General features: G+C 43.7%; 1 protein-coding gene across 1 annotated transcript; it reads right to left on the reverse strand.

Moving 5' to 3' along the window:
* Positions 1–6,470: 6,470 nt before the first annotated feature.
* On the reverse strand, positions 6,471–15,033 carry LOC108112212 (paired box pox-neuro protein). Its single transcript, XM_017222029.1, has 5 exons — positions 14,687–15,033; positions 10,709–11,217; positions 9,918–10,058; positions 9,771–9,850; positions 6,471–7,823 (listed from the first exon to the last, which is right to left on the reverse strand). Exons 2-5 carry the CDS (start codon positions 10,719–10,721, stop codon positions 6,783–6,785), a joined length of 1,275 nt encoding a protein of 424 aa, XP_017077518.1. The 5' UTR covers positions 10,722–11,217; positions 14,687–15,033; the 3' UTR covers positions 6,471–6,782.
* Between the last annotated feature and the right edge of the window lie 5,985 nt (positions 15,034–21,018).

Below are 21,018 nucleotides of genomic sequence, written 5' to 3' on the forward strand. Positions count from 1 at the left end.
AAGTTTCTGTACTACTGACACAATATCACAATTTTCATTCTCATAACCAGAAGAGAAGCCGGCAGAGAGCCTTATCAATTCTTGGGGACAAATACTGCGAAAGAATGTCTTATATATTTCATACGATATATGAGTAACATAAATGTATAGTATTTGAGAAACTCAAACCAAAGTCAAGTTTTAGTTATAATACTTAAAAATTAAAAAACAAATCTGACTCAACTATAATATCTAATAATATGTACTATATATTAGTTTAAACTTTAATTTTAAAAATAACGCAAAAAATAAATGTTCTCTTGAGAACTGCGCAGCTCATCAGCTGTCCGTCTCTTGTGGTGCATCACATCCGTGTAAGAGGTATCAAAATCTCTCTTTCAAGCCTATAATCCCAAACTGAACACATCTCTTGCTACCCAAGCCCCAAAAACAGGCAGCCAGCCTTCGTTTCAGTTAGAGAAATTCAGTTTTTCAATGAAATTATTTTTAGCTCTGTTCAAAGACTTAGCTTGTTAGTCAAGACTACCCTATAAAACGCGAGTAATAGGCAGAAAAGCTTTCGCATTTATATTGCAATTGAACATCAATCTCTTAAGCTTTACCCCGACATAAAAATTAAAAAAAAAGCAAGTTTACTGCGAAGTATGTGTGGATAACGATTTTTTGTTAGTGTCAAACCAATCGTTGGTGCTCTTATTATTTCACAAATTGAAGATTGGATAATGCAATTTGATCTAAATATAAATTTTATTTTTTAAAGTTAATTTAATTTAAATCCTTGTAATTTAGAAATACAGTGCAAAAACAAATTTAAAAAAAATCGACTTGCAATTGGCTCACCTGTCGGCAACAACATAAAATATAGATGGCGTTTTGCTTGGGACCGGTTTTTGGGACATAAAGGTTGTAGATTTTGTTGTAAGATGCATGTAGATAGAGACGTAGATAGCCTACAGTTCATGTTTTTGAAATATTTTCCTAAGATTAGGTAACTTTTTGGTAGAGCTGTAGGTTTGCCAAATAGTTGCTAACTTTTTATGCCTTTTAAACTAAATTCATTATTAATGGATTTCATTATTAAGGATTCATTATTTTTTAAATCTATCATTTATACTAACTAAATTAAGAACGGTTCTGTCAGACAGGTTATGTTCAGTGACAGGATTTTTATAGAGATATATCTGCACAAAAATATTTAATTGAAAGTTTGCTTTTGGTGTTAAATTAAAATTATACTTTAAGTGATTAATATAGGTTTATAAATTAACTTTGTGAAATGAAGTACGTTGTGGTTGTAAGCTTGTATAAAGAGTAAAAACGTACATAATAATCGTACAATGTGGTTTTTTACTTCCTATTCGCCTTCCGTAAAAACCCCATTCATAACAAAAATTTAAAAAAAAAAAATATTTTCACAGATAATGCTATCATAATAATGAAATTCATGAGTAATGAATTCAAGTTAAAAGACATACAAAAAAGGCATGGTAACGAAATCTTTTGAAATTCTTTGCTATGGTATAGAAAATTCTTATTAAATATAAGAAGTTTGATTCAGAAAATCTCATTTCTAAGATCGAAAATAAACATATAATTATTTATAATTAACAATTCCTTCTTGAAATTTGCCAAACTACTACTTAGATAATAGTCACTAAAAATAGATGATTTATTTAGTTTGATTTTCAAAACAAAATATTGAATTGATACTCAAAATTGTGCCAAATTCTAAAAACATTTCCTCTTATCCATTGAAATACCTTTAGTCTGAGGCATTGATCGACTATTTACTGTTAGCACTTGTCAGCATGAATTACCGTTATGAGTGGTAAAGGCCGAAAGAGGATGATGAGCTGCAGAGTGCTGGGCACGTGCCCATGAGGATATCGCGATAACAGGAACAAACAATTTGACAATTTAATGTGGCGACAGTCATCAACCTAAAGCTGAAGACTCGACACTGAAACTGAAGCTTGGGTCGAGGATCGGGCAGCTAACTCGTGTCCGCTGACAACATTAGCAGTGGAGGAAGTGAGGCTATAATTATAATTCCATTACCAGGGGAGCAACAGGAACAAGGTAAGGTGTGCTCCTGATCCTGCGCCGAGATCCTGAGTGCAAGTCAAAGACAATTGAGTGGCGTAATTGCCGAGCCGAGTCGAGTCGAGCTGAAGCGGCAACTAATGATGGCCAAGGATAATGCGGGCCGTGTTAATGTGGCCAGAACGCGCCAAGCAGGCTGACGAGCAGGTGAATCGGCAAGCCAGGCCAACCTCTGACAAAATGCGGAAGTATGCGCATTTCGCCCGATTCGCAGCGCATTCGATACGATCCGCATTTGATGGAATGTCCGAAACGTTTCACTTCCTTACCACTTCGGCGGCTTACTGCCAATTAGGATGCCGCTCCGCAGCTGCCCAGCCGCCTGAATCACCTAAGCCACCTAAAACCCAAACGCTCTCAACTCGCTTTTATGAGCCGCCAGGTGGGGTCGACGCGCATTTGCCGATAAGAATGTCATAACACAAGCTCCCAATTAACTGCGTCGTCGTCGTCGTCCAGCGGAGGTGGAGCCGTGATTCGTAATTCGGGCCTCATCCGTCCGGGGGCTCATTTGCATCTGAGGGGCGGGAATGCCATCCATCCATCCATCCATCGATCTATCCATCCATCCAACCATCCAGCGGAGAGTGCCACTTCGGCGGCGCAGCGGGCGATGGTGCGATGTCCCAGCTCGAGAAGGAGAACGAGAATGGGAATCAGCGATCCAGGACAGTGATGACGGAATTTTAGAGATTAATTTGGCTTTTACATTGAGAAGGAGTATAAAAATAATGTAATCTTCACAGTAGCTTTTACGTTAAAACGTTACAACCTTTAACACCTTCTCAAATTAAGTCAATTTTAAATACTATAAAATCTTAGTGTAATTGTTATGAAATGCTTGAAAAATGGCTAAATCTGTCTGCAAGCCAGCTAAAGCTAGCACCGCTGTTCAAGGAGAGCCGCGCAGGGAGTCGCAGAGATATCCATCAACGTGTGGCGTGTTTGGCTCCTGTAAGTTGTTAACTCGACTTTTATTGCCGCACAGTCGGTTGCTGGACCACCGAAGGGTCATTGGCTCATTGGCTCCGACTTGGACATCGAGTCCAACCATCCATCGATCGATTGCCTCTCTTTTGCGAAAGATCTTTCGATTTCGGCCGGTTCACACCCAGGGCCAGTTCATTTCCGTACCTGCGGCCCCAATCAATGGGCACAATAAAGGTTAATTATGTAAATGTCACACAGTTGCTACTGTCCATGGTCGTTTCCATTTTCTCATCCATTTCCCCTACTCCCATTTCGATTTCGATTCCCATTCCCATTACCATTATCATTCCCACTGTGATGTTTATTCCTATTCCAAAATCCAATTCCGAAACGCGCTCAAAACTCACAATTTAATGGTCTCGAAACGTTTCAATTTTTATTAGTTCACATTGGGTCCTAACCTGTTGTCGGGAGCGTTCTAAATGAGAACATAACTGCTTCTGTTGGCACCGCCAATTAACCCCTTTCCTCCCTGGCCATGCGATGCCCCTTCCTCCTGTTGCTGCCGCTTACCGCTTGCCGCTTTTTACGGTTTAATTGTGCCCACGGCCAGAGACAAAACAGAGAAATCAATCTCGAAATGCGTTGACAAGTGAGGCCAAGAGCAGGCCCAAGATTCAGGTCCCGACCGAAGAGCAGACGGAGATTGCGAGGAGTCACCCCGTACCCCAAACCCTGAGGTGCATTTAAGTGCACCTTTAGGAAATTAACCATAAAAAATTGCTTCATTTAAAAAGAAAAAAAAAACCAACCCAGACAATGTCCCAACAGGCAGGGCCAGCCGAAGAAGCCAAATGCCAAAGAAAACCAGAGTGACGTTGGGTCACATCTCTGGGTTCGGATGCCAGAGGTTTTGGCCTAGAAAGCGGAAGCGATGGATGGACCCACTGCTATAATATATGTTTTGGGGAAGGAAGTCAAGTTACAACGGAAGAAGGGGGTTAATAAAAAGCAAATTAACAGTTTGGAGACATATTTCTTACAGCTTAATTAGAAAGCGTTAGATAAGAGTTAAACACAAGCAGTAAAGATACAAGTTCTATAAAGAAAAACTAAGATATAAAATAATGATTCTTTTTGTTTTAGAAACTGAAAATAATAGGCAAATGATCTGAAAGAGATGAATAGTTATAGAAAAGGAATTCATTTGAAAAACTTTCCTAAAAGGTTTGCTTTCCTTTTAATAACTATATATAACTATATATATAACTGTATATAAGTTAATGGTAGGACTTAGTTTAAACTAAAGACAAGCATATATCTAAAACCATTTATTAAACATATAAACTATAATAAAGCTCTAACTTACCCAACAACTTCATGTCCTAGCTTTCCATCACCATCATAATCATAATCCATTAAGTTTATCCGTAATTGAAACCCATTAATTACAGTACATGCTGCTGTCAAGCCATCATAATAACCATTACCATCCTCATTGGCTGGGCAAATCCGCTTGGCGATTCCATTCCATTCCCAGCTCGATGTCGTCGCAATGTCAAACATTTGGATCTGCTAATCGCGTAAAACATAACACCATTACCGCCATAAAATAAATTTTCTGCCATAATATCTGTCGCGCGAAAGGGCCTCGGCTCGGTGAAACGTCCACGACGACATCTTGTGTCCCATTCCTCGTCCGAGTCCAATTTCCAATGCCCCAACTGGATTTTGATTTATGCCAAAATCGCCGAGGCGAGCGGGCAAAAACCGCAAAACACAAATCAAACGCAAACAGCGCGACGAAACATTGCAACAATCCATGCCAGGCTCTACTCCGGCTTCTTGCAGCTTCTCGTCCAGCTCCGATTCCTTCAGCTCCGGCCCACAAATGCTGCCTGGCTAACAAGAGGAGCAACAGCAAGCTGGTCAGCAACACAAAAAAAGGCTAAAAGCGAGCGCGAAATCCAAACGCGAGCGGCGCGCGCGTTTTTTGCCGCGCCAAATGTGCGACAACAAAAACGCGTCTATCTGCCTGGTTTCAGCCTCATTGATATTTCGAGCGCGAGCGTATAAAAATATTCTGTCGCGGCCGATCCCGAGATCCCGATCCCGATTCCAATTCCGATTCTGATTCCAATCCTGGCCTGGCCTAAAAGTGTCGCCCGAGCGGGATCGTCGCTGCGATCAGCGATCAGCAGAAATCATCGTCATCATCATCATCGATCCGGCGATCCAGAAGCCCTTCGTTTTTCGATGATTGCACTATAAGAAAAATGTATAAGTTTTCAAGGTTTAAGATTTAAGTAAAATTACTTTTTATATAATAAGAATTAGCGAAACCTTCATTGTTTCTCTCTGTGCCAAGTTTTTGCTTGATGCTTGATGCTCCCAGTGGCTGTCAGTCATAGTCATGCCAGGGCATTCCAATCTGGCCATGATCAGGAGGCTTCTTCTGGCGATTCCTTGGCATATTCTGCTTGGCTGGCTGGCTGGCTGTGCATTCCTCGCCGTCAGTTTCCTTGCGCGCATCCTCAACGCCTTTTAGCATTGTTTATGAAGTGGTGTGTGGAGAGTGGAGCAAGGAGCGGCTATATTGGTCATTGGCCAGCCAGGATGCGGAATCGCGGCGGCATGCACGTGATACAATTATGGCAGCGCCTTTTTTTCCGGAATATTTTTTGCCCGCTTTGCATAATTTAACTGCGCGCAATTGTCGCGGCAATTATTTTTAGCCACTGATTTATTGTTGGCATATTCAGAGTATTGGTCTTGGGAAAGTTTCTCGCAACTTCACACCTTTGCCCAGGATGGCCATTCTCTGCTCCCCAGGCACCTGCTTACGAATTCCGCTCACATTGTCTGCCGCCACACCATGCCGATTCCAATGCCATTTTCGCACTTCGCAGTTGCAGTGGCAGTGTTTCAAGTTGCAGTTGCAAGTTGCAAGTTGGCAACCATTGTCGCCTCTTTCTGGGGTAGACCCGACCCCGCCGATCTTCCACTGCCTCCGCGGGCGATCGATAGTTATGGTCGTGTCAGACATCCTGTAATTTCGCCGTTCCCTCTGCCTCATCCCTACATCAGTAATGTTGGCAACTTGTTGACACTTCATTGGCGCGCAAGTTAATTAAGAAGGAGAAGCCGCAGATACCGTCGACCACCGGCGGTGGCAAACACTTCATTTTGTCATCATTTAAATAGGCATCGCGATACAAATTACATGAATTGTGAAGCAGAAAATAACGTGAAATTTAATTTATTATCTGTCTTGATTGTTTTTATTGTGTTTAACATACTTTTAACTCTTTAATAAGTTAAAACTGGCATATGAACTAGTTAGTTAAGTAACTAGCTTATCTCCATCACGATATAGTTTAAGGAAGTTTTAAGTAGATTTATAATCTCTTTATCCCCCAATCAAGGAAAACACATCATTCACTCAGCACAAATACTCGAATTCTTTTATTTAAATACTTTATTATATTATCACCCCTTTTCATCAATATTTAACCAATCATTTTTGATGAAACATAAGTTCAACAATGTTATGATTAAGCCAGCAATTTTCCATTTTAAAACTTCATTATCAGAGATCCAGTTTTAAGGAAAAGAAAATGCCAAAAAAATGAACTCATTTTCCTCCATTGATTGACTTTAAACTTGATTAAAGGGGCGTTTAGGATTAAACTACGTTGCTATATATACACAGATCATAAAACTGGGTCAGAGGGATAGTGCATTTTGATTCAGTTGACCACCTCCACGCTGCAGTCCTCCTCCTCCTGATCCTCTTCCGCTTCGACAGCATCCTCGTCCTCTGGAATTTCCAAGGGCTGGGGAGCTGGACTATCCTGACTGCTTTCACAGGAACTAGACTCCAGACACTCCAGACGATTGCTATCGAGTCGAAGTCGCTTCTCCGGCTTCTTAAGCAGCTCCTCAATGGAGTAAGGGTTACGCTTGCGACTATGGCTCAGTGCCGAGCCAGGAGAAGCCTCTGGAGCTGATCCGGCTCCACCACCAGAAGCGGTTAATGAAAGTGCCGCTGGTGAAGATTTGCCGGAATCACAATCGCTAAGTGCATCGCCAGCAGCTCCGGGTGTCGAAAGATCGATGGAGCTCTCCGACTTGGTAAAACCACCCATAGACGATGTGGAAGATGCGGCCGCCGCTGCCATGGCATGGGGCAAATAGCCGCCGGCATAGGGCAGGAATTGTCCACCCGAGGCAGCCGCCTGAGCCTGAATGTGAGCTTGGGTGTAGTAGAGTAGGGAGGGATTCCACAGCCAGTGCTTGTGCAGAGCAGAGTAACTTAAATCCAAGCCAGAAACATTGGGATTTAGGCCATGATTGTGGCCATGTCCCATGCTGGGCGGCATTTTGGGAGCGGGTTTGATGGGCATTTCCCCGGCGGTATTCATCATCATCGCCGGCGGTTTTGCATAACGTGCAACGGAGGGCGTGGCTGCCGGAGTGGGTGGAGCCACAGTAACCGGAGGAGGAGGAGCTTGGGGTCCATATCCATTGGCTGGACCATTGCCCGCTTGATGAGCCGCTGCTGCCGCCGCCGCCGCTGCAGCTGCCGCATTCTGCTGACTGGAGGTCATCTCGTCCGTCCAGAGACCACTGTTGCGCAGAATTCGGTTGATGGAGCTTATCGAGGGCACCGAATTGTGATCGCAGACACGCTGTTGCTGCAGTTGCTCGCGAATTTCCCAAGCGAACATGCCGCTGTTCTCCTCCTTCAGGCGGATGATCTTCTTTACCACGGTGGGAGTGGCCACTTGCTGGAAGGGAAGAAATATAAGGGATTAAAATGGGTTGAATAAGGAAAGAAAGTTATTTAAAATGGTTTGTTGAAAGTTTTCTTTCAATTCTTAAAGGCTTAGGTATATATTCCCGTGATAACAATATTTTTATAGTTTCATTAATCTGCATATCGCTCGCAGATCTATTATATTTTCCCCATGAAAACATTTTCCGTGACAACATTTCTTACATAGAGGAAAAACCCCCAACTACATGCCTTCAACCCCTTACCTCCCAGGTGTCTCTGTTTCTGTTCCCTACGATTAATTACCGTGAAATTAAATTGTGCACTAAACTAAACCAAAGCGCACTTGCAACAATTGCAAAAAGGGCTGACAGCGAATGCAGCCACGCCCCCTTTTCAGCTGTCATGTTCGCGGGGAGATTTGCATCGGACCCACAACGGGCGGCGTTGTAGCTGCTTTTGCATATGTTAATTTGTTCGAGTATTTCAAAGGACCTTCCTCTGGCGCCCGATTTTCACGTGTGACGCGGCAATTCATTAAAAATTCATAAATACGCTTAAAAGGGAGTTTATCAAAGGCGGTGGGGGAGGGGGAGTAATGGGGGGATTTCGAGGAGGGGTCGGAAGCCCCTCTGGCGAAGCAAAGTTTGCATGCCAGATCTTATCGGAAATCTACACGCGCGCTCACTCTTTGCAACCACTGTCCTTGCCCCAGCGCTGCCCTCTATTCCTATACACTAAAAGGGGAAAAGGAAATAAAGGGCAGGGGCGGGGGCAACTTCTTTATTGACCCAGCGTAGGTGTTAAATGCGCGTTTTGTTCGAGCTAGTGCAGGGCACTTATTGAATCACCATGTAAGCGGGTGGGTAACCGATGTGGTAGGGGGTTACCACCGCGTACATTGTGCACTTTGTGGGCGTTGCAACTACCGTTAATTAGGCGTTCTGTTCCGTCGGCAAACATCGCACCTGAACCAGTGTTTGCTTTGGAGGAAGGGGAACTTATGGTGGAATGGATTGTTTTAGGGTTAGAAAATGGGAATATCCCTGGAAGGATATAAATAAATGTGAGACTACACTATATGAACTTTATTATAATCTCATAACCAACTAAAGATTAGAGTAACGACAGCGTAAGAGGGGTAACTCTAACGCTATAGCCAAGAAAATTCGAAACCAAAGTTCAGTTTTCTAAACTTAGCGTTGACGGGTTAGAACTTACATCAGAATTTAAAGATAAAATGAAAAAGTTTGCTAAAAAAAAAACAGTTTAAAAATTCCTAACAACTATGAAAATATTCCATAAAAGAAGCAATATTTTTACAATAACCGCATGGAAATCGTTAACTATGGTGCGTATGGGTCGTGATTCGGTGTTATCGCGTGGCTCCTGGTGGATTGCTGATTCCGTAACCCAGTGCGCAATCACCACTATCAACGTGCCATTGTCGTCACTTTTTTTTCTGGTGCCGTGAAGCGGCCGAGCAGCGGCTTAAACGGTAGCAGCCACACTTGATTGGGCGTGCGAACCGCACAGGTGGCTCCCAACCAGCCCGGTTAGCCCACTTTCCAGTTATCATCCTCGAACAGGCGAGATTGATTTGCTGCGCTCTCTCCACTCGAACGCCCACTCCTCTATGCCCCGTTGCAAGCCCTTCAAGCTTCTATCTCCTACCACCTAGTACCCACCTCCTCCACCTGCCACTCCCACGCGGCCATAAAAGCTGTCATCGAAATGGGAGAACATGTAAACTAGCTGCTGGTTACAAAGCTTATCTGGGCTATCTGTTTCCGTGTATCTGTGATACTTTATGGATTTACTGCTGTGCGTTTGATTTTTATATAATCGTTTGTTGATTTCATGCACCACAGCAGACCACATGTGGTTTCCCGTCCCCCCAGATCTGGTTTCCATCCCCCCGTCCAATACGAAGACCCATTGCCATTTGGAACCAACTTACCTTGGTCTTGCTGCCGCCAATGGAACCTGGTCGAATGGAGCCCGTCTCATAAAAGCGAGTCAGTATTTTGGAAACGCAACCTATTGTAGAATAGCAGAATGTAATGTTTTAGCTCTGCGTTAGGACTATATTCTTTGGTAGACTTACCATGAGAAACCAAGAGCTGGCGGGATATATCACAGGGCCTAACTCCGCACAAAGCCAAGTCCACGATCCGGCGACGAACGCAGTCCGGCAAAGGGCGGCCATTCACGAAAACTCCACCCAACTGATTGACACCAGCTTGTCCTGAAAGGATGAGGAGAACGAAAAAAGAATATTTTTTAGTCTTAAGATGGATAGCTTTAGCCAAGCTCCCTTCTGCTACCAAAATCTCATTTAAGAGCCAATCGATTAAAATTTAACAAGTTTTTGCTGTACAAGAAGCAGCATGAAGAAGTCTTTTCCTAATCTAAATTAAGTAATATAAAAATAGGAACCTTTAAAAACATTTTGTATATAAAATAGCAAAGCTAATAATTCATCTAAGAAACCTTTAGGTATACAAGCATTAAGATCAAATGTTAGCTTGACAAATATTTAGAGTTTATGGTTTGAGCACACTCAGTTTCCTAAGTAATTTACTAAAGCGGGTTAAGCCAGGAAGATTTACAATGGGCACACGCGTCTGGGCTAAATGCCCGTAGTTTGGCAACCGCTCTGCCCTGTTGACTTGGCTAATCTCTCTCTCACCTTTACCTAACTGGCTGGATCGTAAACGCAGGCGGCAAAAGTGCGCCAGTAATAACCGTGGCTGGCTCTCTATATGGAATCTTGGATACTCAAGGGGGCCATTTGGAAGGGAAGGAGGAGTTGGTTGAGGAGGAGAAATGGTTGACCAGAGATCGCATCTGGCGCTTTTGTTTAATTTCCTTTCGGAGTTCATTAGCGGGACTCACCTGTATGCGGCATGGCTGAAATGTGATCAACAATTCAATTCAATCCAATCCAATCCGAAAGTGATTCGATACGATCCGATTCGATCGGTAGTCGTTCGTTCGCAGTCGCTTAGCCTCCGTAAAGTATTTTGGTTTATTTGCTGTTTGTTTTTTTGTTTTTAGTTTTTTCTTTTTTGTCTTTCGTCCCGTTGGTGAGGCTGCTGCTTAGTTAATCGCTGAATTTTAATCAAATTTCAAGCAAGAACGTCATAAAAACGCTTTGATGGATGTCGTCGTGGTCGCCGGGCTATTAGGATGCTCAGTCTTTAGACTTAAATGCTGTTTGACTCAGCACTGATGCTCGTACTGATGCTTGGATGATGATGCTGGCGGCCCACTCCCCGAAGACTTTTTTACGGCTTCCACGAAATCGTACGGCGTCCAGGCCGGGCCAAAACCGATCCGATCCGATCCGAAACCAAAACCAAAACCGAGCCGAACAACCGAGCTCTCTGGTGAACAGTGAAAATCTAGTAAGGAAAATACATAAAACTTAATTATTTTATAAAACTACGCGGCTGGGAGTTTAATGTGCAGTGGTTTATGTGCTCAATGGCCATGTCCAGTGACCGGTGACCAGTGCCAGGGAGTATCTCAAATTAGCTGCTTATCAGGCACATTCCCAACGCAGCGTGAACTGCTGGCCCATTATCGAGAAATTCCCCCACACCCCGACAACCCTCCAACCCAAAGTCTCTAAAAAAAAGGAGTTCGGCCATAACCATAGGCCAACTATGCAAATGCCAAGGGCCAGGCAGGAGTAACAATTAAAATGAATTTTGGCCAATTGCTCATTTCGTTAAATATGCAACCGGCCAAAAAAAAAAGAGATATGCAAATGGGCTTTCAGCACCACCGAGTTGCGGCCGGTGGTTTCCGCTTCCTGTTTTCCCTACTTATGCCTGTGTTTTTTTTTTCTTTCCTATTTTGGCCAGGATTTGGGCCTGTCGGCAGCCTGTCAGAGGCATGAAAACGCGCTGAAGAACCGTATAAATCAAAAAGTGTAACTGGCCACTGCCTGGCGACGGTCCACACTTTGTCATGGCCATGTTATTATGGAATTCACATTAGATTTAATTGCCGAGCCCGAAGTCCTTTGCTGCCTCTTGCCACTTTTCAGCTCGTAAAAGCCACCGAAATGCGCGTGTTTAAGCCACCGTGCCACCACACGCACCACATACTCCCCCTTTGAAGTGGAAAAAAAAGAACAGAACAAGAAAAGCCACAAAAAAAACTCGAAATTAAGTTGTTCATTAGGTTTTTTTGGACTCTCCTCAGTCTCAGTCACCTTTTTTTGGTTTTTTTTGGTTGGTGGTTACCGCTCACCGCGAACGGGAAACTCGTGCTGGCCGTTAAGGCCATAAAGTTCGCAGTTGGCCCGGGGCCAAGATTTGGCCAACAGTGCGATAAGGATTCCATTCCATTCCATCCAGTTTTGTAGTAGAAAGTGAAAAAGACATTCCGGTCAAATCCAATTTGGCCGCAATGAAAGGGTTAATTTCCCCGCTGTCGTGCTGCTCGACCATTTCGCTGGAATGTTTGTAGGCCCAATCGAGGCCAGTGAGCAGTCAAAACTAAATAGTTCCGGGCAGGTGCCAACCCCTTGAAATGGCCAAAGATCAGGCTTCTTTGTGCCCCTTCATCTAATTATGTTTTTGGGGTTCTTTTTGGTTTGGAAAACGAGCTAAAGCGGGAATAATTCTTAAAATCTTCTTAGGGAAATCTAAGTTGAAGTTGAGATCTAGTACCCAAACCTATCTATAAGAAAATCACCAGGTAGTGCTCCAAAGTGTATGGTAATTAAACTGAAGTACCTAAAATTCCCCATTTAGTTTAACGGACCTTATAAAATGTAAACGTGTAGCAAAGGTTTTTTCCAGAGTCGTCTCAACTGCTACGAGTTTAATTTTAAATATGATCTCCCATCTTAATGACGGGTTATATATAGAGCTGAAGCTAATCTCGGCCTGGAGAACCCCATTCAGGTTTTTAAGGGGGATAATATATAAACTAGTATATATGCTACCGATTTCTCCCAATCGAATTCAACTCGTAAGTCTCAATTAGCTTCGTGCACATGTCAAGCGGAACAGACATAAAAACCGATAGAAATTAGTTAAACATACAATAATTTAAATTCGTGCGATTACCGAAAGTGGAACCGACAGGTTGGCCGAGCTTCTGTATTCGGCTTCGGACCCTCTCCCTATGCTTCTTTTTATTTATTTTTTTTGGATTTTTGGTACCCCCCGCGGATCGATACATCGATCGATTGCTTGGCCGAAACGATGGCCAGATCGAACCGGGGCATTAACAGCCGCTAATTAAAATAAAAAAATTATAATAAAACGTACGCTTCACCATTTGAATATGATTAGCTCGATCTTTCTGGACCACGCTTAAATAAGTTGTCCGGCAGCTCGTTGGCCGACAAGACGGTGGCTTAGAAAGCTCTCAAATCAATGAGCCATAATGGTAGCCAGGCCAAGTCTCAAGACGGCATGACAAAGAATTAATTAGCATACGATTTTTGACTTTTGTCGCTCGCCGGACTCGTGGGAAAACTAAAAAAAAAAGCTTGCCGAGATGGCAGGGCAGTCATCGATCTGCCAAACGATCATTTGGGCCGCTTCAAATGAGTTATCTCAGCCCGGCGGAAGTTCAATTGGCCGTAGTTTTGCATTGCAAATTTGCTTGCTTTTTTCTTGCCTCTCCGGTCGGTCAACCATCCGGTGGCATCTTTAAGTTCATTCACAATATGAATATTGGAAAAACAAATCTTGGTCTAAGCTAACACCGCCGCTTGAATGGCGATCACCTCGTTCCGTTCCGATCCGTTAGATCAGATCGTCGTTCATTAAGAAATAAGCCGATGCGGCTTTAAGAGGGGCTGAGGTAGAAGGGGGTTTTAGACTTGAGACCGATGTGTCGAACACGATAAGCAAATATCGTTATTAAAGCCTTTCAAAAAATGCCGCAACCTGCTCGGGAGCGACTCGATTTAATGATTTAGTTGTTGAGAAAGCAAATTATGCGCAAACAAATTGATTACGATCGTTTATGGTGGTCATTATGGGCAGGTCGATCGATGCGGCCAGGTCTTAATTAAGTCGTCGATAAGTCATCGTCGTTAGCTTTTGTCAAGTGTTGGTATAATACAAAGGTTTCGGGCAATATGTCTGGCTAATATGGTCTGCCCTCTAAAAGCAATGTATGTTCTTTTAGCCAAATTCAAGTGCAGCGATTGCAGTTTGGCTTATCTGGTATTGAATGGGGAACTAGATAGAAACATCTGCCGGAAAATCACCTGTGCTATACATATTAAATGTAAGCTAATGGCCTTTACAGCGAACTAATAAAGCAGTTACCATGCATACAAACTCCTGAAGAAGTGAAGCTAAAATGTATTTTAAAATGAACCAAGAAATAGAATTTGAGTTCCTTGATTACTGGTTTTTGGCTTGTGAATAATTCAAATTGTAAATAAAAACAAACAAATTATCATATTTCTAGCACTTTAAGTTTGTGAACTACCAATTTTAGGAATAATCCCATAAAATCTCAAACTTCTAGCCATACCATTTTGAATAACTCCTTAAAATAGTTTCATTTATAAATCGTCTTTACATCTTTACATCTCTGCTATCAGGCAATACTATTTTCAAAGTCTCATTAAAAAATCCTTTAAATAACTACAAATTCTCTTCAATGGTTAGAAAAACAGTTTAAAAATTTTAAAATACCATTATATTATTAATTAATAATGATAAATTTAAAAACTCTTTGTCAGTACTAAAAACTTTTAGCAGATATTGAAAAGTTCAATGATAACTTTCCCAATGATTAAATGACATTTAAGTGGTAATTAAAAAACCTTTTCTCAGAACACATTTCCCAGTTAAATCTATATTTAGATCTATGTTTCAAGGATCTTCTCACCTTAATCTTTAAGAACTTTATTCGCGGCTATCCAAAACTAGAACTTGATCCTTTAAGCACTTGATCACAACACTTTTCGCTTGAGTTTTGCATACACAGTGGGCTTATCCCTTGGATAATGGCCTATTTAATCAGTTAAGAGGCGCGACGGCTGAAGTCTCTTATTTTTTAGTTTAATTCTTTTTATTGGGAGTTTGCGACGCGACGCACCTTGTCACTCGACCGTCAAAAATTCGACTAACTGCACGCGAATCGCGGTGCCGGCGCATCGATCAGATCAATTTGGTGGCAGTGGCAGTGGAGTGGCCGTTGAAGTGGCAGTGGAAATTGAGAGTTAGCTTCGTGCCTCGCCCGCGGTCCATCAGCCAACGATTTCTACTGAGGCGCCGCCAAGCAGAGCAGGCCAAAACGCCACCGAAAAACCGCCGCGCTCACACACACTAACACATTTGAAGTACACACACATCGACAACTGCCTTCACGGACTCACAGACGAACCGTTTTTCTGGTGTAACCGGTTTTTCACGGCTGCGACGTTGAACGCAGTTCCAGCCCCATTTGGCTCGTCGCCAGCCAATGAAAACCCAACGACAAGCTACCACGGTGCGCATGCGTTGCCCGCTGCGTTGATGGAGATCTGCCATTGGCCAAATTCCGCATAGAGTGGCGTGGGCCAGGTGACACGTCCTCTGGGAGCGAAATCGACACGGATACAGTGGGTCAAGTGTGAAGAGGCTAGTGGGTTAGGTCTACGCTTAATCGGATTTTAACAGCTTTCAAAATCACATTGAAGTTAATGGTGAAAGAATTGCTCAACTGTTTTTAGGTAAAGTCTTGGTGTGTCTTGAATATCATTTAGTTATGTTTTTAGCAGTTAAAGTTAAAAGTTTTATTGCCCCTAAAAAAGGTTTATGCTTCTTTATAGGGTACTTCTTCTAGGAGAGCTTCTACTATCGATGACTATGAGTTTTGGAAGAGATTTTATAAAATAAAACTCTGAATCAAAAACAAATAAGATGGAATAATAAAAGTTAAAATCAAAAATATAGAAGGAATTAAACTTTCTATATTCTCCTTTCCTTAGAGCCTTCATCCCACTGTGCGTATGCATGACGTCCGTGCAGCCCGCCTTCGCCTCGGTAAACGCTTTAAGGGTTGTCCACATACATTGATGGTCTGTGTGAGTTCCGGGCAGAGAGCGTTGCGGCAGAGCGTAGCCTTAGCCGTGGCCGTTTCCGCAGCCGATGCGTTGCCGTTGCCGTTGCCGTTGCAGCCGCGTTCCGGCCAATCGGCGGAGGCAACGCAGCACGCAAACGCTCTTACTCTCTCCCACTCCTATTGCATTCCCCGAGCTTAAAGAGATACAGATACTATAATATCCCACACCAAGAAGAACCTCCCACCCCCCTGTCCACATCGGCATTGTGACACTGCATAGCCGTTACCCTGGCGAAACAGCCACAGCTACGGCCACAGCTACGGCTCGTCCTTGCCCACCCACTGGAAACCATCCCAAGGGAGAGAAGAGGGAAAGGCAGAGGTCGTTGGGTGGGTGGTGGCGTTAAGTAACGCTCGGTGGTGCCACAGGCGTTAATTGAATTCGACAATTGTCGCTCGGCATTCACAATCGAAAATGAATTTCCACACTGTGATGGCGACGGCAACGGCAACGGCGACTGTTGCCGAAAGATAAAACTGTCATATTGTCTGTTGATTGTTCCGTGGGAGGAGAATGGAATATTGATCCATTTGAGGGGACATAACCTGATGAATGGAAATTAGTTTCCATGACTTGAAAATCAATGGGCCATGGAATGGTTAAAGAACTCTTCGGTCTAAGACTGGCTAACGAAACGAAACCCTTTTTGTAGCCGCGTGGCGCATGCAAATCCACTTGCCACCAAAAAGCCACAAAAACCTGTGCGAAAACATGCATAATTCTTAGGCCCATTTTTAGCGAGGATTTTCCATGGCAGAGCAGAGGGAAGGATGATGGCGAGAAAGCTTGGCTGAAACTTCTGCTGGCCAGAGATAAAACTGTCACAAAGGGCTGGGTTACTAGCAGTGGCCAACCAGTAACCATTTGCCATTTACCAAGCTACAAGAGGATACCCAGCAACCAGGAGCAGCTGCCTCACTGACTTTTCCCAGGCAACCAAGCGCGGCGTAATAAGATCAACCAAGTCAGCCGTGCGTGGTGGCATCAACACACACACACACACACACACACACACCTCTCTGTCTCTTTTGGCAGAGTCCTTTGGTGCTTTAGTCCTTTACCAATCCTCTGGCCCACCCAACTCGCCACGCCCAACGCCCAGCAAGCTTGTTCATCGCGCCCACCCCCTCCGCGGGTCCTTCAACGTGTGTCTTGCTCTATCTGACAAGGCGATTATGCGACGGAAAGCCTTTCAAGTGGCAGCAATTACCCAAACCCTGGCCCGAGCCCAAAAAGCCAACTACGCCCCAATTAAGGCGCACACACACAAATCTGTGTGGGAAGTGCGTTTAGCAGGGCGGCAAAAAAGGATGTTCTAGAAATCTTTCAACTAGGAAATACCCTGTATTCAGTTTCTGTTTTGCGTAAGAAATTTGTTTACATAATTGGGAATGATTTTACCTTTACTAAGCAATTTTAGTTACCAACATTTTATACATTTCGGATTAAGTTTTAGATCCCTAACTCTTCCTGCTTAGTTACCAACCCATTGCAACTTCCATCATACTCTCCCATCACAGGGCATTCAAATGAGCAACGGAAGTGGGTTTGCTTCGGGTTTTATTAGGCGGGTGTCAGGGGTTGAGCACCTCCGGCAAGGCAAAAAACGAGCTGTAATGAAAAGAGGCGGGACAAGCGGCTTAACTTCTTCCGATTGACTTGGCTTACCACGCGCCCAAATGCGATCGCAATCGCAGAACTTACACTCGCTTATATTGTAATTGAAATGGAATCCAGTTCTTGCCGTTGTGTGATTTGGGTCTGGTTGGGAAAGGGTAGGAGAAAGAACTGGTAGACTGGTTGAGGACGACACCCACATCAACGTTTTTTTTACTGCTAATCAAATTATTTCGAACTCATCCAGCCACAGGCTACGCATTCCACACTGCGTGCCACTAACTCATTAGATCATCGAAAAGAAAGAAGAAACCTCCAGCAAACAGAAGCTGCTCCCGATTTAGGAGCTATATTTGAGGGCGGCTCGTGCCTGGAGGTCAGTCTGGGCGAATGACTCCGGGGCAGAGTCTAGATTTCATGGTCATTAATGAGCGGTGTCCGCAGGAATGTGCCTGGGAAACGAGCAAAAACTGCGACTTTTTGGCGTGGGCGCCCATCTAATTTGAAATTAGCTGCTGCGCCCAACCCTGCTTCAAATTAGTTGCCGTTGGTTTCCCTTTTTTGTTCTTCAGTTTTTTGCATGCCTCTCTGAAGTGGAGAAAAAACGGAGCCTGGTATGGAATATATTTTCTAATTGCAGGGGCGGCCTAATTGAGGGTTCGCTTCGGGGCCCCCGTTTTCTGTGCAATCAGCAGATGCAAGCCGAGTCCCGAAAATTGTCCGAAAAAAGGGACAAAAAAAAAGAATTATATATATATATATAAAGACAAAGGCGATTTTTGGTATATGTGTGTGCGGGTCGCCAAATTGGCGCAGGTTACGCATGTGCCTGAAATCATGAGCATTTGCTGCCACGCGATGATGGATGCAGTCAGGCAGGCAGGTTGCATTGCAGCCTCGCCTCCTCGTTCCTTATTCCCGATCTTCGGAGCCTCCTTGCCTCGAATCCTGTTGCACCTTGCTTTCAAGAAGCGCGTGGCAGAAAAACAGATCGAAAGAAACAATCAGGCAATTTCGTAAACAGTTGCCGACAAACGATAAGATAAAAATGATCTAAGGATCATGAACCTTTCCTAGGAGTCGCACAAATAGTCGTAATGTCCTCCCTCCCTCGACATCGACTTGTAGGTGGACAAAGGGCACGCGATTTTCGAGTGCCATAAAAACAGAAATTTGGGACACTCGAGTGACTGGCATGTCAGAGCCAATTAATAAAAACGCAATTTCCACAAATCGAAATTTTTATAGAGAGTTTACAGGGTTTACAGGGTTTTATTGATCCCCCTTACATATAGAGCAGGACATTCCACACCTGCAGAGCCCATGGATTGGGCGGGCCGATAAGCAAAATGAGCAATTACGGGAGGAACTCTGACAGGACTTTGCTGGCGGCGCTCGAATTGTAACATTTTCTCACATTAAGAGACGGGTCCGGACGAGTCCTGCCGCGTCCTGCGCTCCACTGAACCCTGACACACTCACAAAATGGCCGCCCCAAAAAGACAGAAAGAGAGAGAGAAAGAGAGAGTTCAAAGAAAGTCCTTAAGTAAGGGTGAGTCGTGGCCCAAAAAGTTTGCGTGCCAGAAGAGACGAGCGGAAGGACGAGAACCTTTTGCTTACGATAAATTAAATGTCTGACATAATTATGGCTAAATTGAAAAAAAAAGAACAAGAAGAAGCCATCCAAGGAGCTGAGTCGGCAAATAAAGGAGGGAAGGAGACATGGCACTTAAAGGACTCTCTTGGCGAACAGGACAGTTATTGTGCCATAAAAACAGAAATTATTTGATCAAACACAATAAACACGCCAGAGACAAAGGCAAACAACGAAGCTTGAACCGCTGACAGGCTAATAATAGGATGTGCCAAAGGACATACAGATTATAGATTGAGCCACTATAATCGATGCCGGAAAACAGGGTGCTCCCAAAAATGTTCCCTTAATTGGGCTTACCTTTGGGACTCTTCACGATTATTGAACTCGAAATCTTTGGAGTCTTATTTGGAAGTTTCTTCTTTGCTGTATTTCTTTCAAGCCAAAACAGATCTAAAAAGTTGTAAAGAATCTTTAGTTAGTTATTAGTTAGTTAGAGTTTTATGCCATTTTTGACTGATTGAGCTAAATCCATAGTCTTTCCTCCTTAACATTTTTGATCTAAACTAAAAGTAACATAAACCTTTGAACATTTCGACTAGAAGTAGAAACTCCAATTTAAATTATTCAGGAATCTTTTACTATAGACTTAAGAATCATTTTATAGATAGAAAAGAGAGACAGATAATAGTTAAATAAGTAAGAATACAGCCTTGTAGTTAAGTTTAAACTTACCATCTCCAGAACTTACCCAAACACCTCTTTACCTTCCAAATCCAAAACCAATTTTCTGGCAACTCCTTGATCTCACCTCTTCCACTTGTGTGTGACTGTAATTATGGTTTTATGGCTCGCAACGCCTCTGGAAATCGGCCAGTACACATCATAGAATCCAAATCAATTATACGGTTGTCTAGGCCATCGAGCTTGCTCCGTTTCCTGCCCTTCAACTCATCCGCTGGTCATCTAGAACCGTTTGTCGGATGCCAGTTCCCATATCCCAAATACCAGGCACAGGCAAAAGTGTTAAAGTAACCATAAAACTTTGGCAGTTCGAATCCGTTGGTACTTCTGGTGCTTCTGTTGAATGATCCTGCTGCATCGTAATCGTAAAACGCGGAAAGCGTTTGCGTCCGCCGCTCTGCCTGCTAAATGCAATATTTTTACGACCCCCCAGTCCAGTCTCCAGTCAATTCCAGAGTCCAGAGTGAAGTGCGATCCCAGGCTCAATCCTCAAAGCCAAAAACCCAAGAAGATCATCCAGTTCGTTGGCCCCTTTGGCGGTGGTCGTCGTCGTCGTCGTCGTCTTGCTTGGCTTTGGCTGGATAAGTTAGCTGCCGAAGAGAAAAAGTCAAATACGGTAGCTCGACTAATTGAAAAATTAAAGTCTGGCCAAAGTACTTACACCAGGGCAACAGCAGTTGAGGTGGAAACGCCCACCGCCCCATTCGTTCATAAATCTTGCGGCATTCCTGGTCCCCATCTCAACGCTCCTCTTCGATCTGTTTGGGAATAGGGAGGGGGCAGAACATTCAAAACTAGGAGACTAGTTGGCTAGCTGAGATGGCATTCCCAGCCCAACATCCACCTCTGAAGGTGTTCAGCCCAAAACTTGAATCACTTCTGCTCCAGCTCCTCCTCCAGCTTCTTCGCTAATGTGGCAGTCTGCACACTTCGACAGACACTTTAAAGAGTGAGGCCAAACCTCCCGGCTGCCGCTGCGATTATCGGATCGAAGGTAAACACAGGTTCTGGTCAGGACCCTTGCTGCAAGTCCCTCTGCCCTCCTAGCCCCTGCAAGTGCCGAATTTGTAATGCTGCCAAAAATCACTTCTGGTTTTTGCCCACCTCGCTGATCGATGTGCGATGATCGGTTTTTGGGAGTGTGTTTATATTTTATAC

This window comes from Drosophila eugracilis, unplaced genomic scaffold (genome assembly GCF_018153835.1).
Source record: "Drosophila eugracilis isolate 14026-0451.02 unplaced genomic scaffold, ASM1815383v1 contig_90, whole genome shotgun sequence".
Lineage (NCBI taxonomy): Eukaryota > Metazoa > Arthropoda > Insecta > Diptera > Drosophilidae > Drosophila > Drosophila eugracilis.

Excerpts from the sequence above, each read along its gene's own strand:
- LOC108112212 (XM_017222029.1), bottom strand. Across the intron at positions 9,851-9,917 it reads CCAGCTCTTGGTTTCTCATG|GTTGCGTTTCCAAAATACTG; the intron begins GTAAGTCTACCA and ends ATTCTACAATAG. Across the intron at positions 7,824-9,770 it reads TTGGCGGCAGCAAGACCAAG|CAAGTGGCCACTCCCACCGT; the intron begins GTAAGTTGGTTC and ends CTTCCCTTCCAG.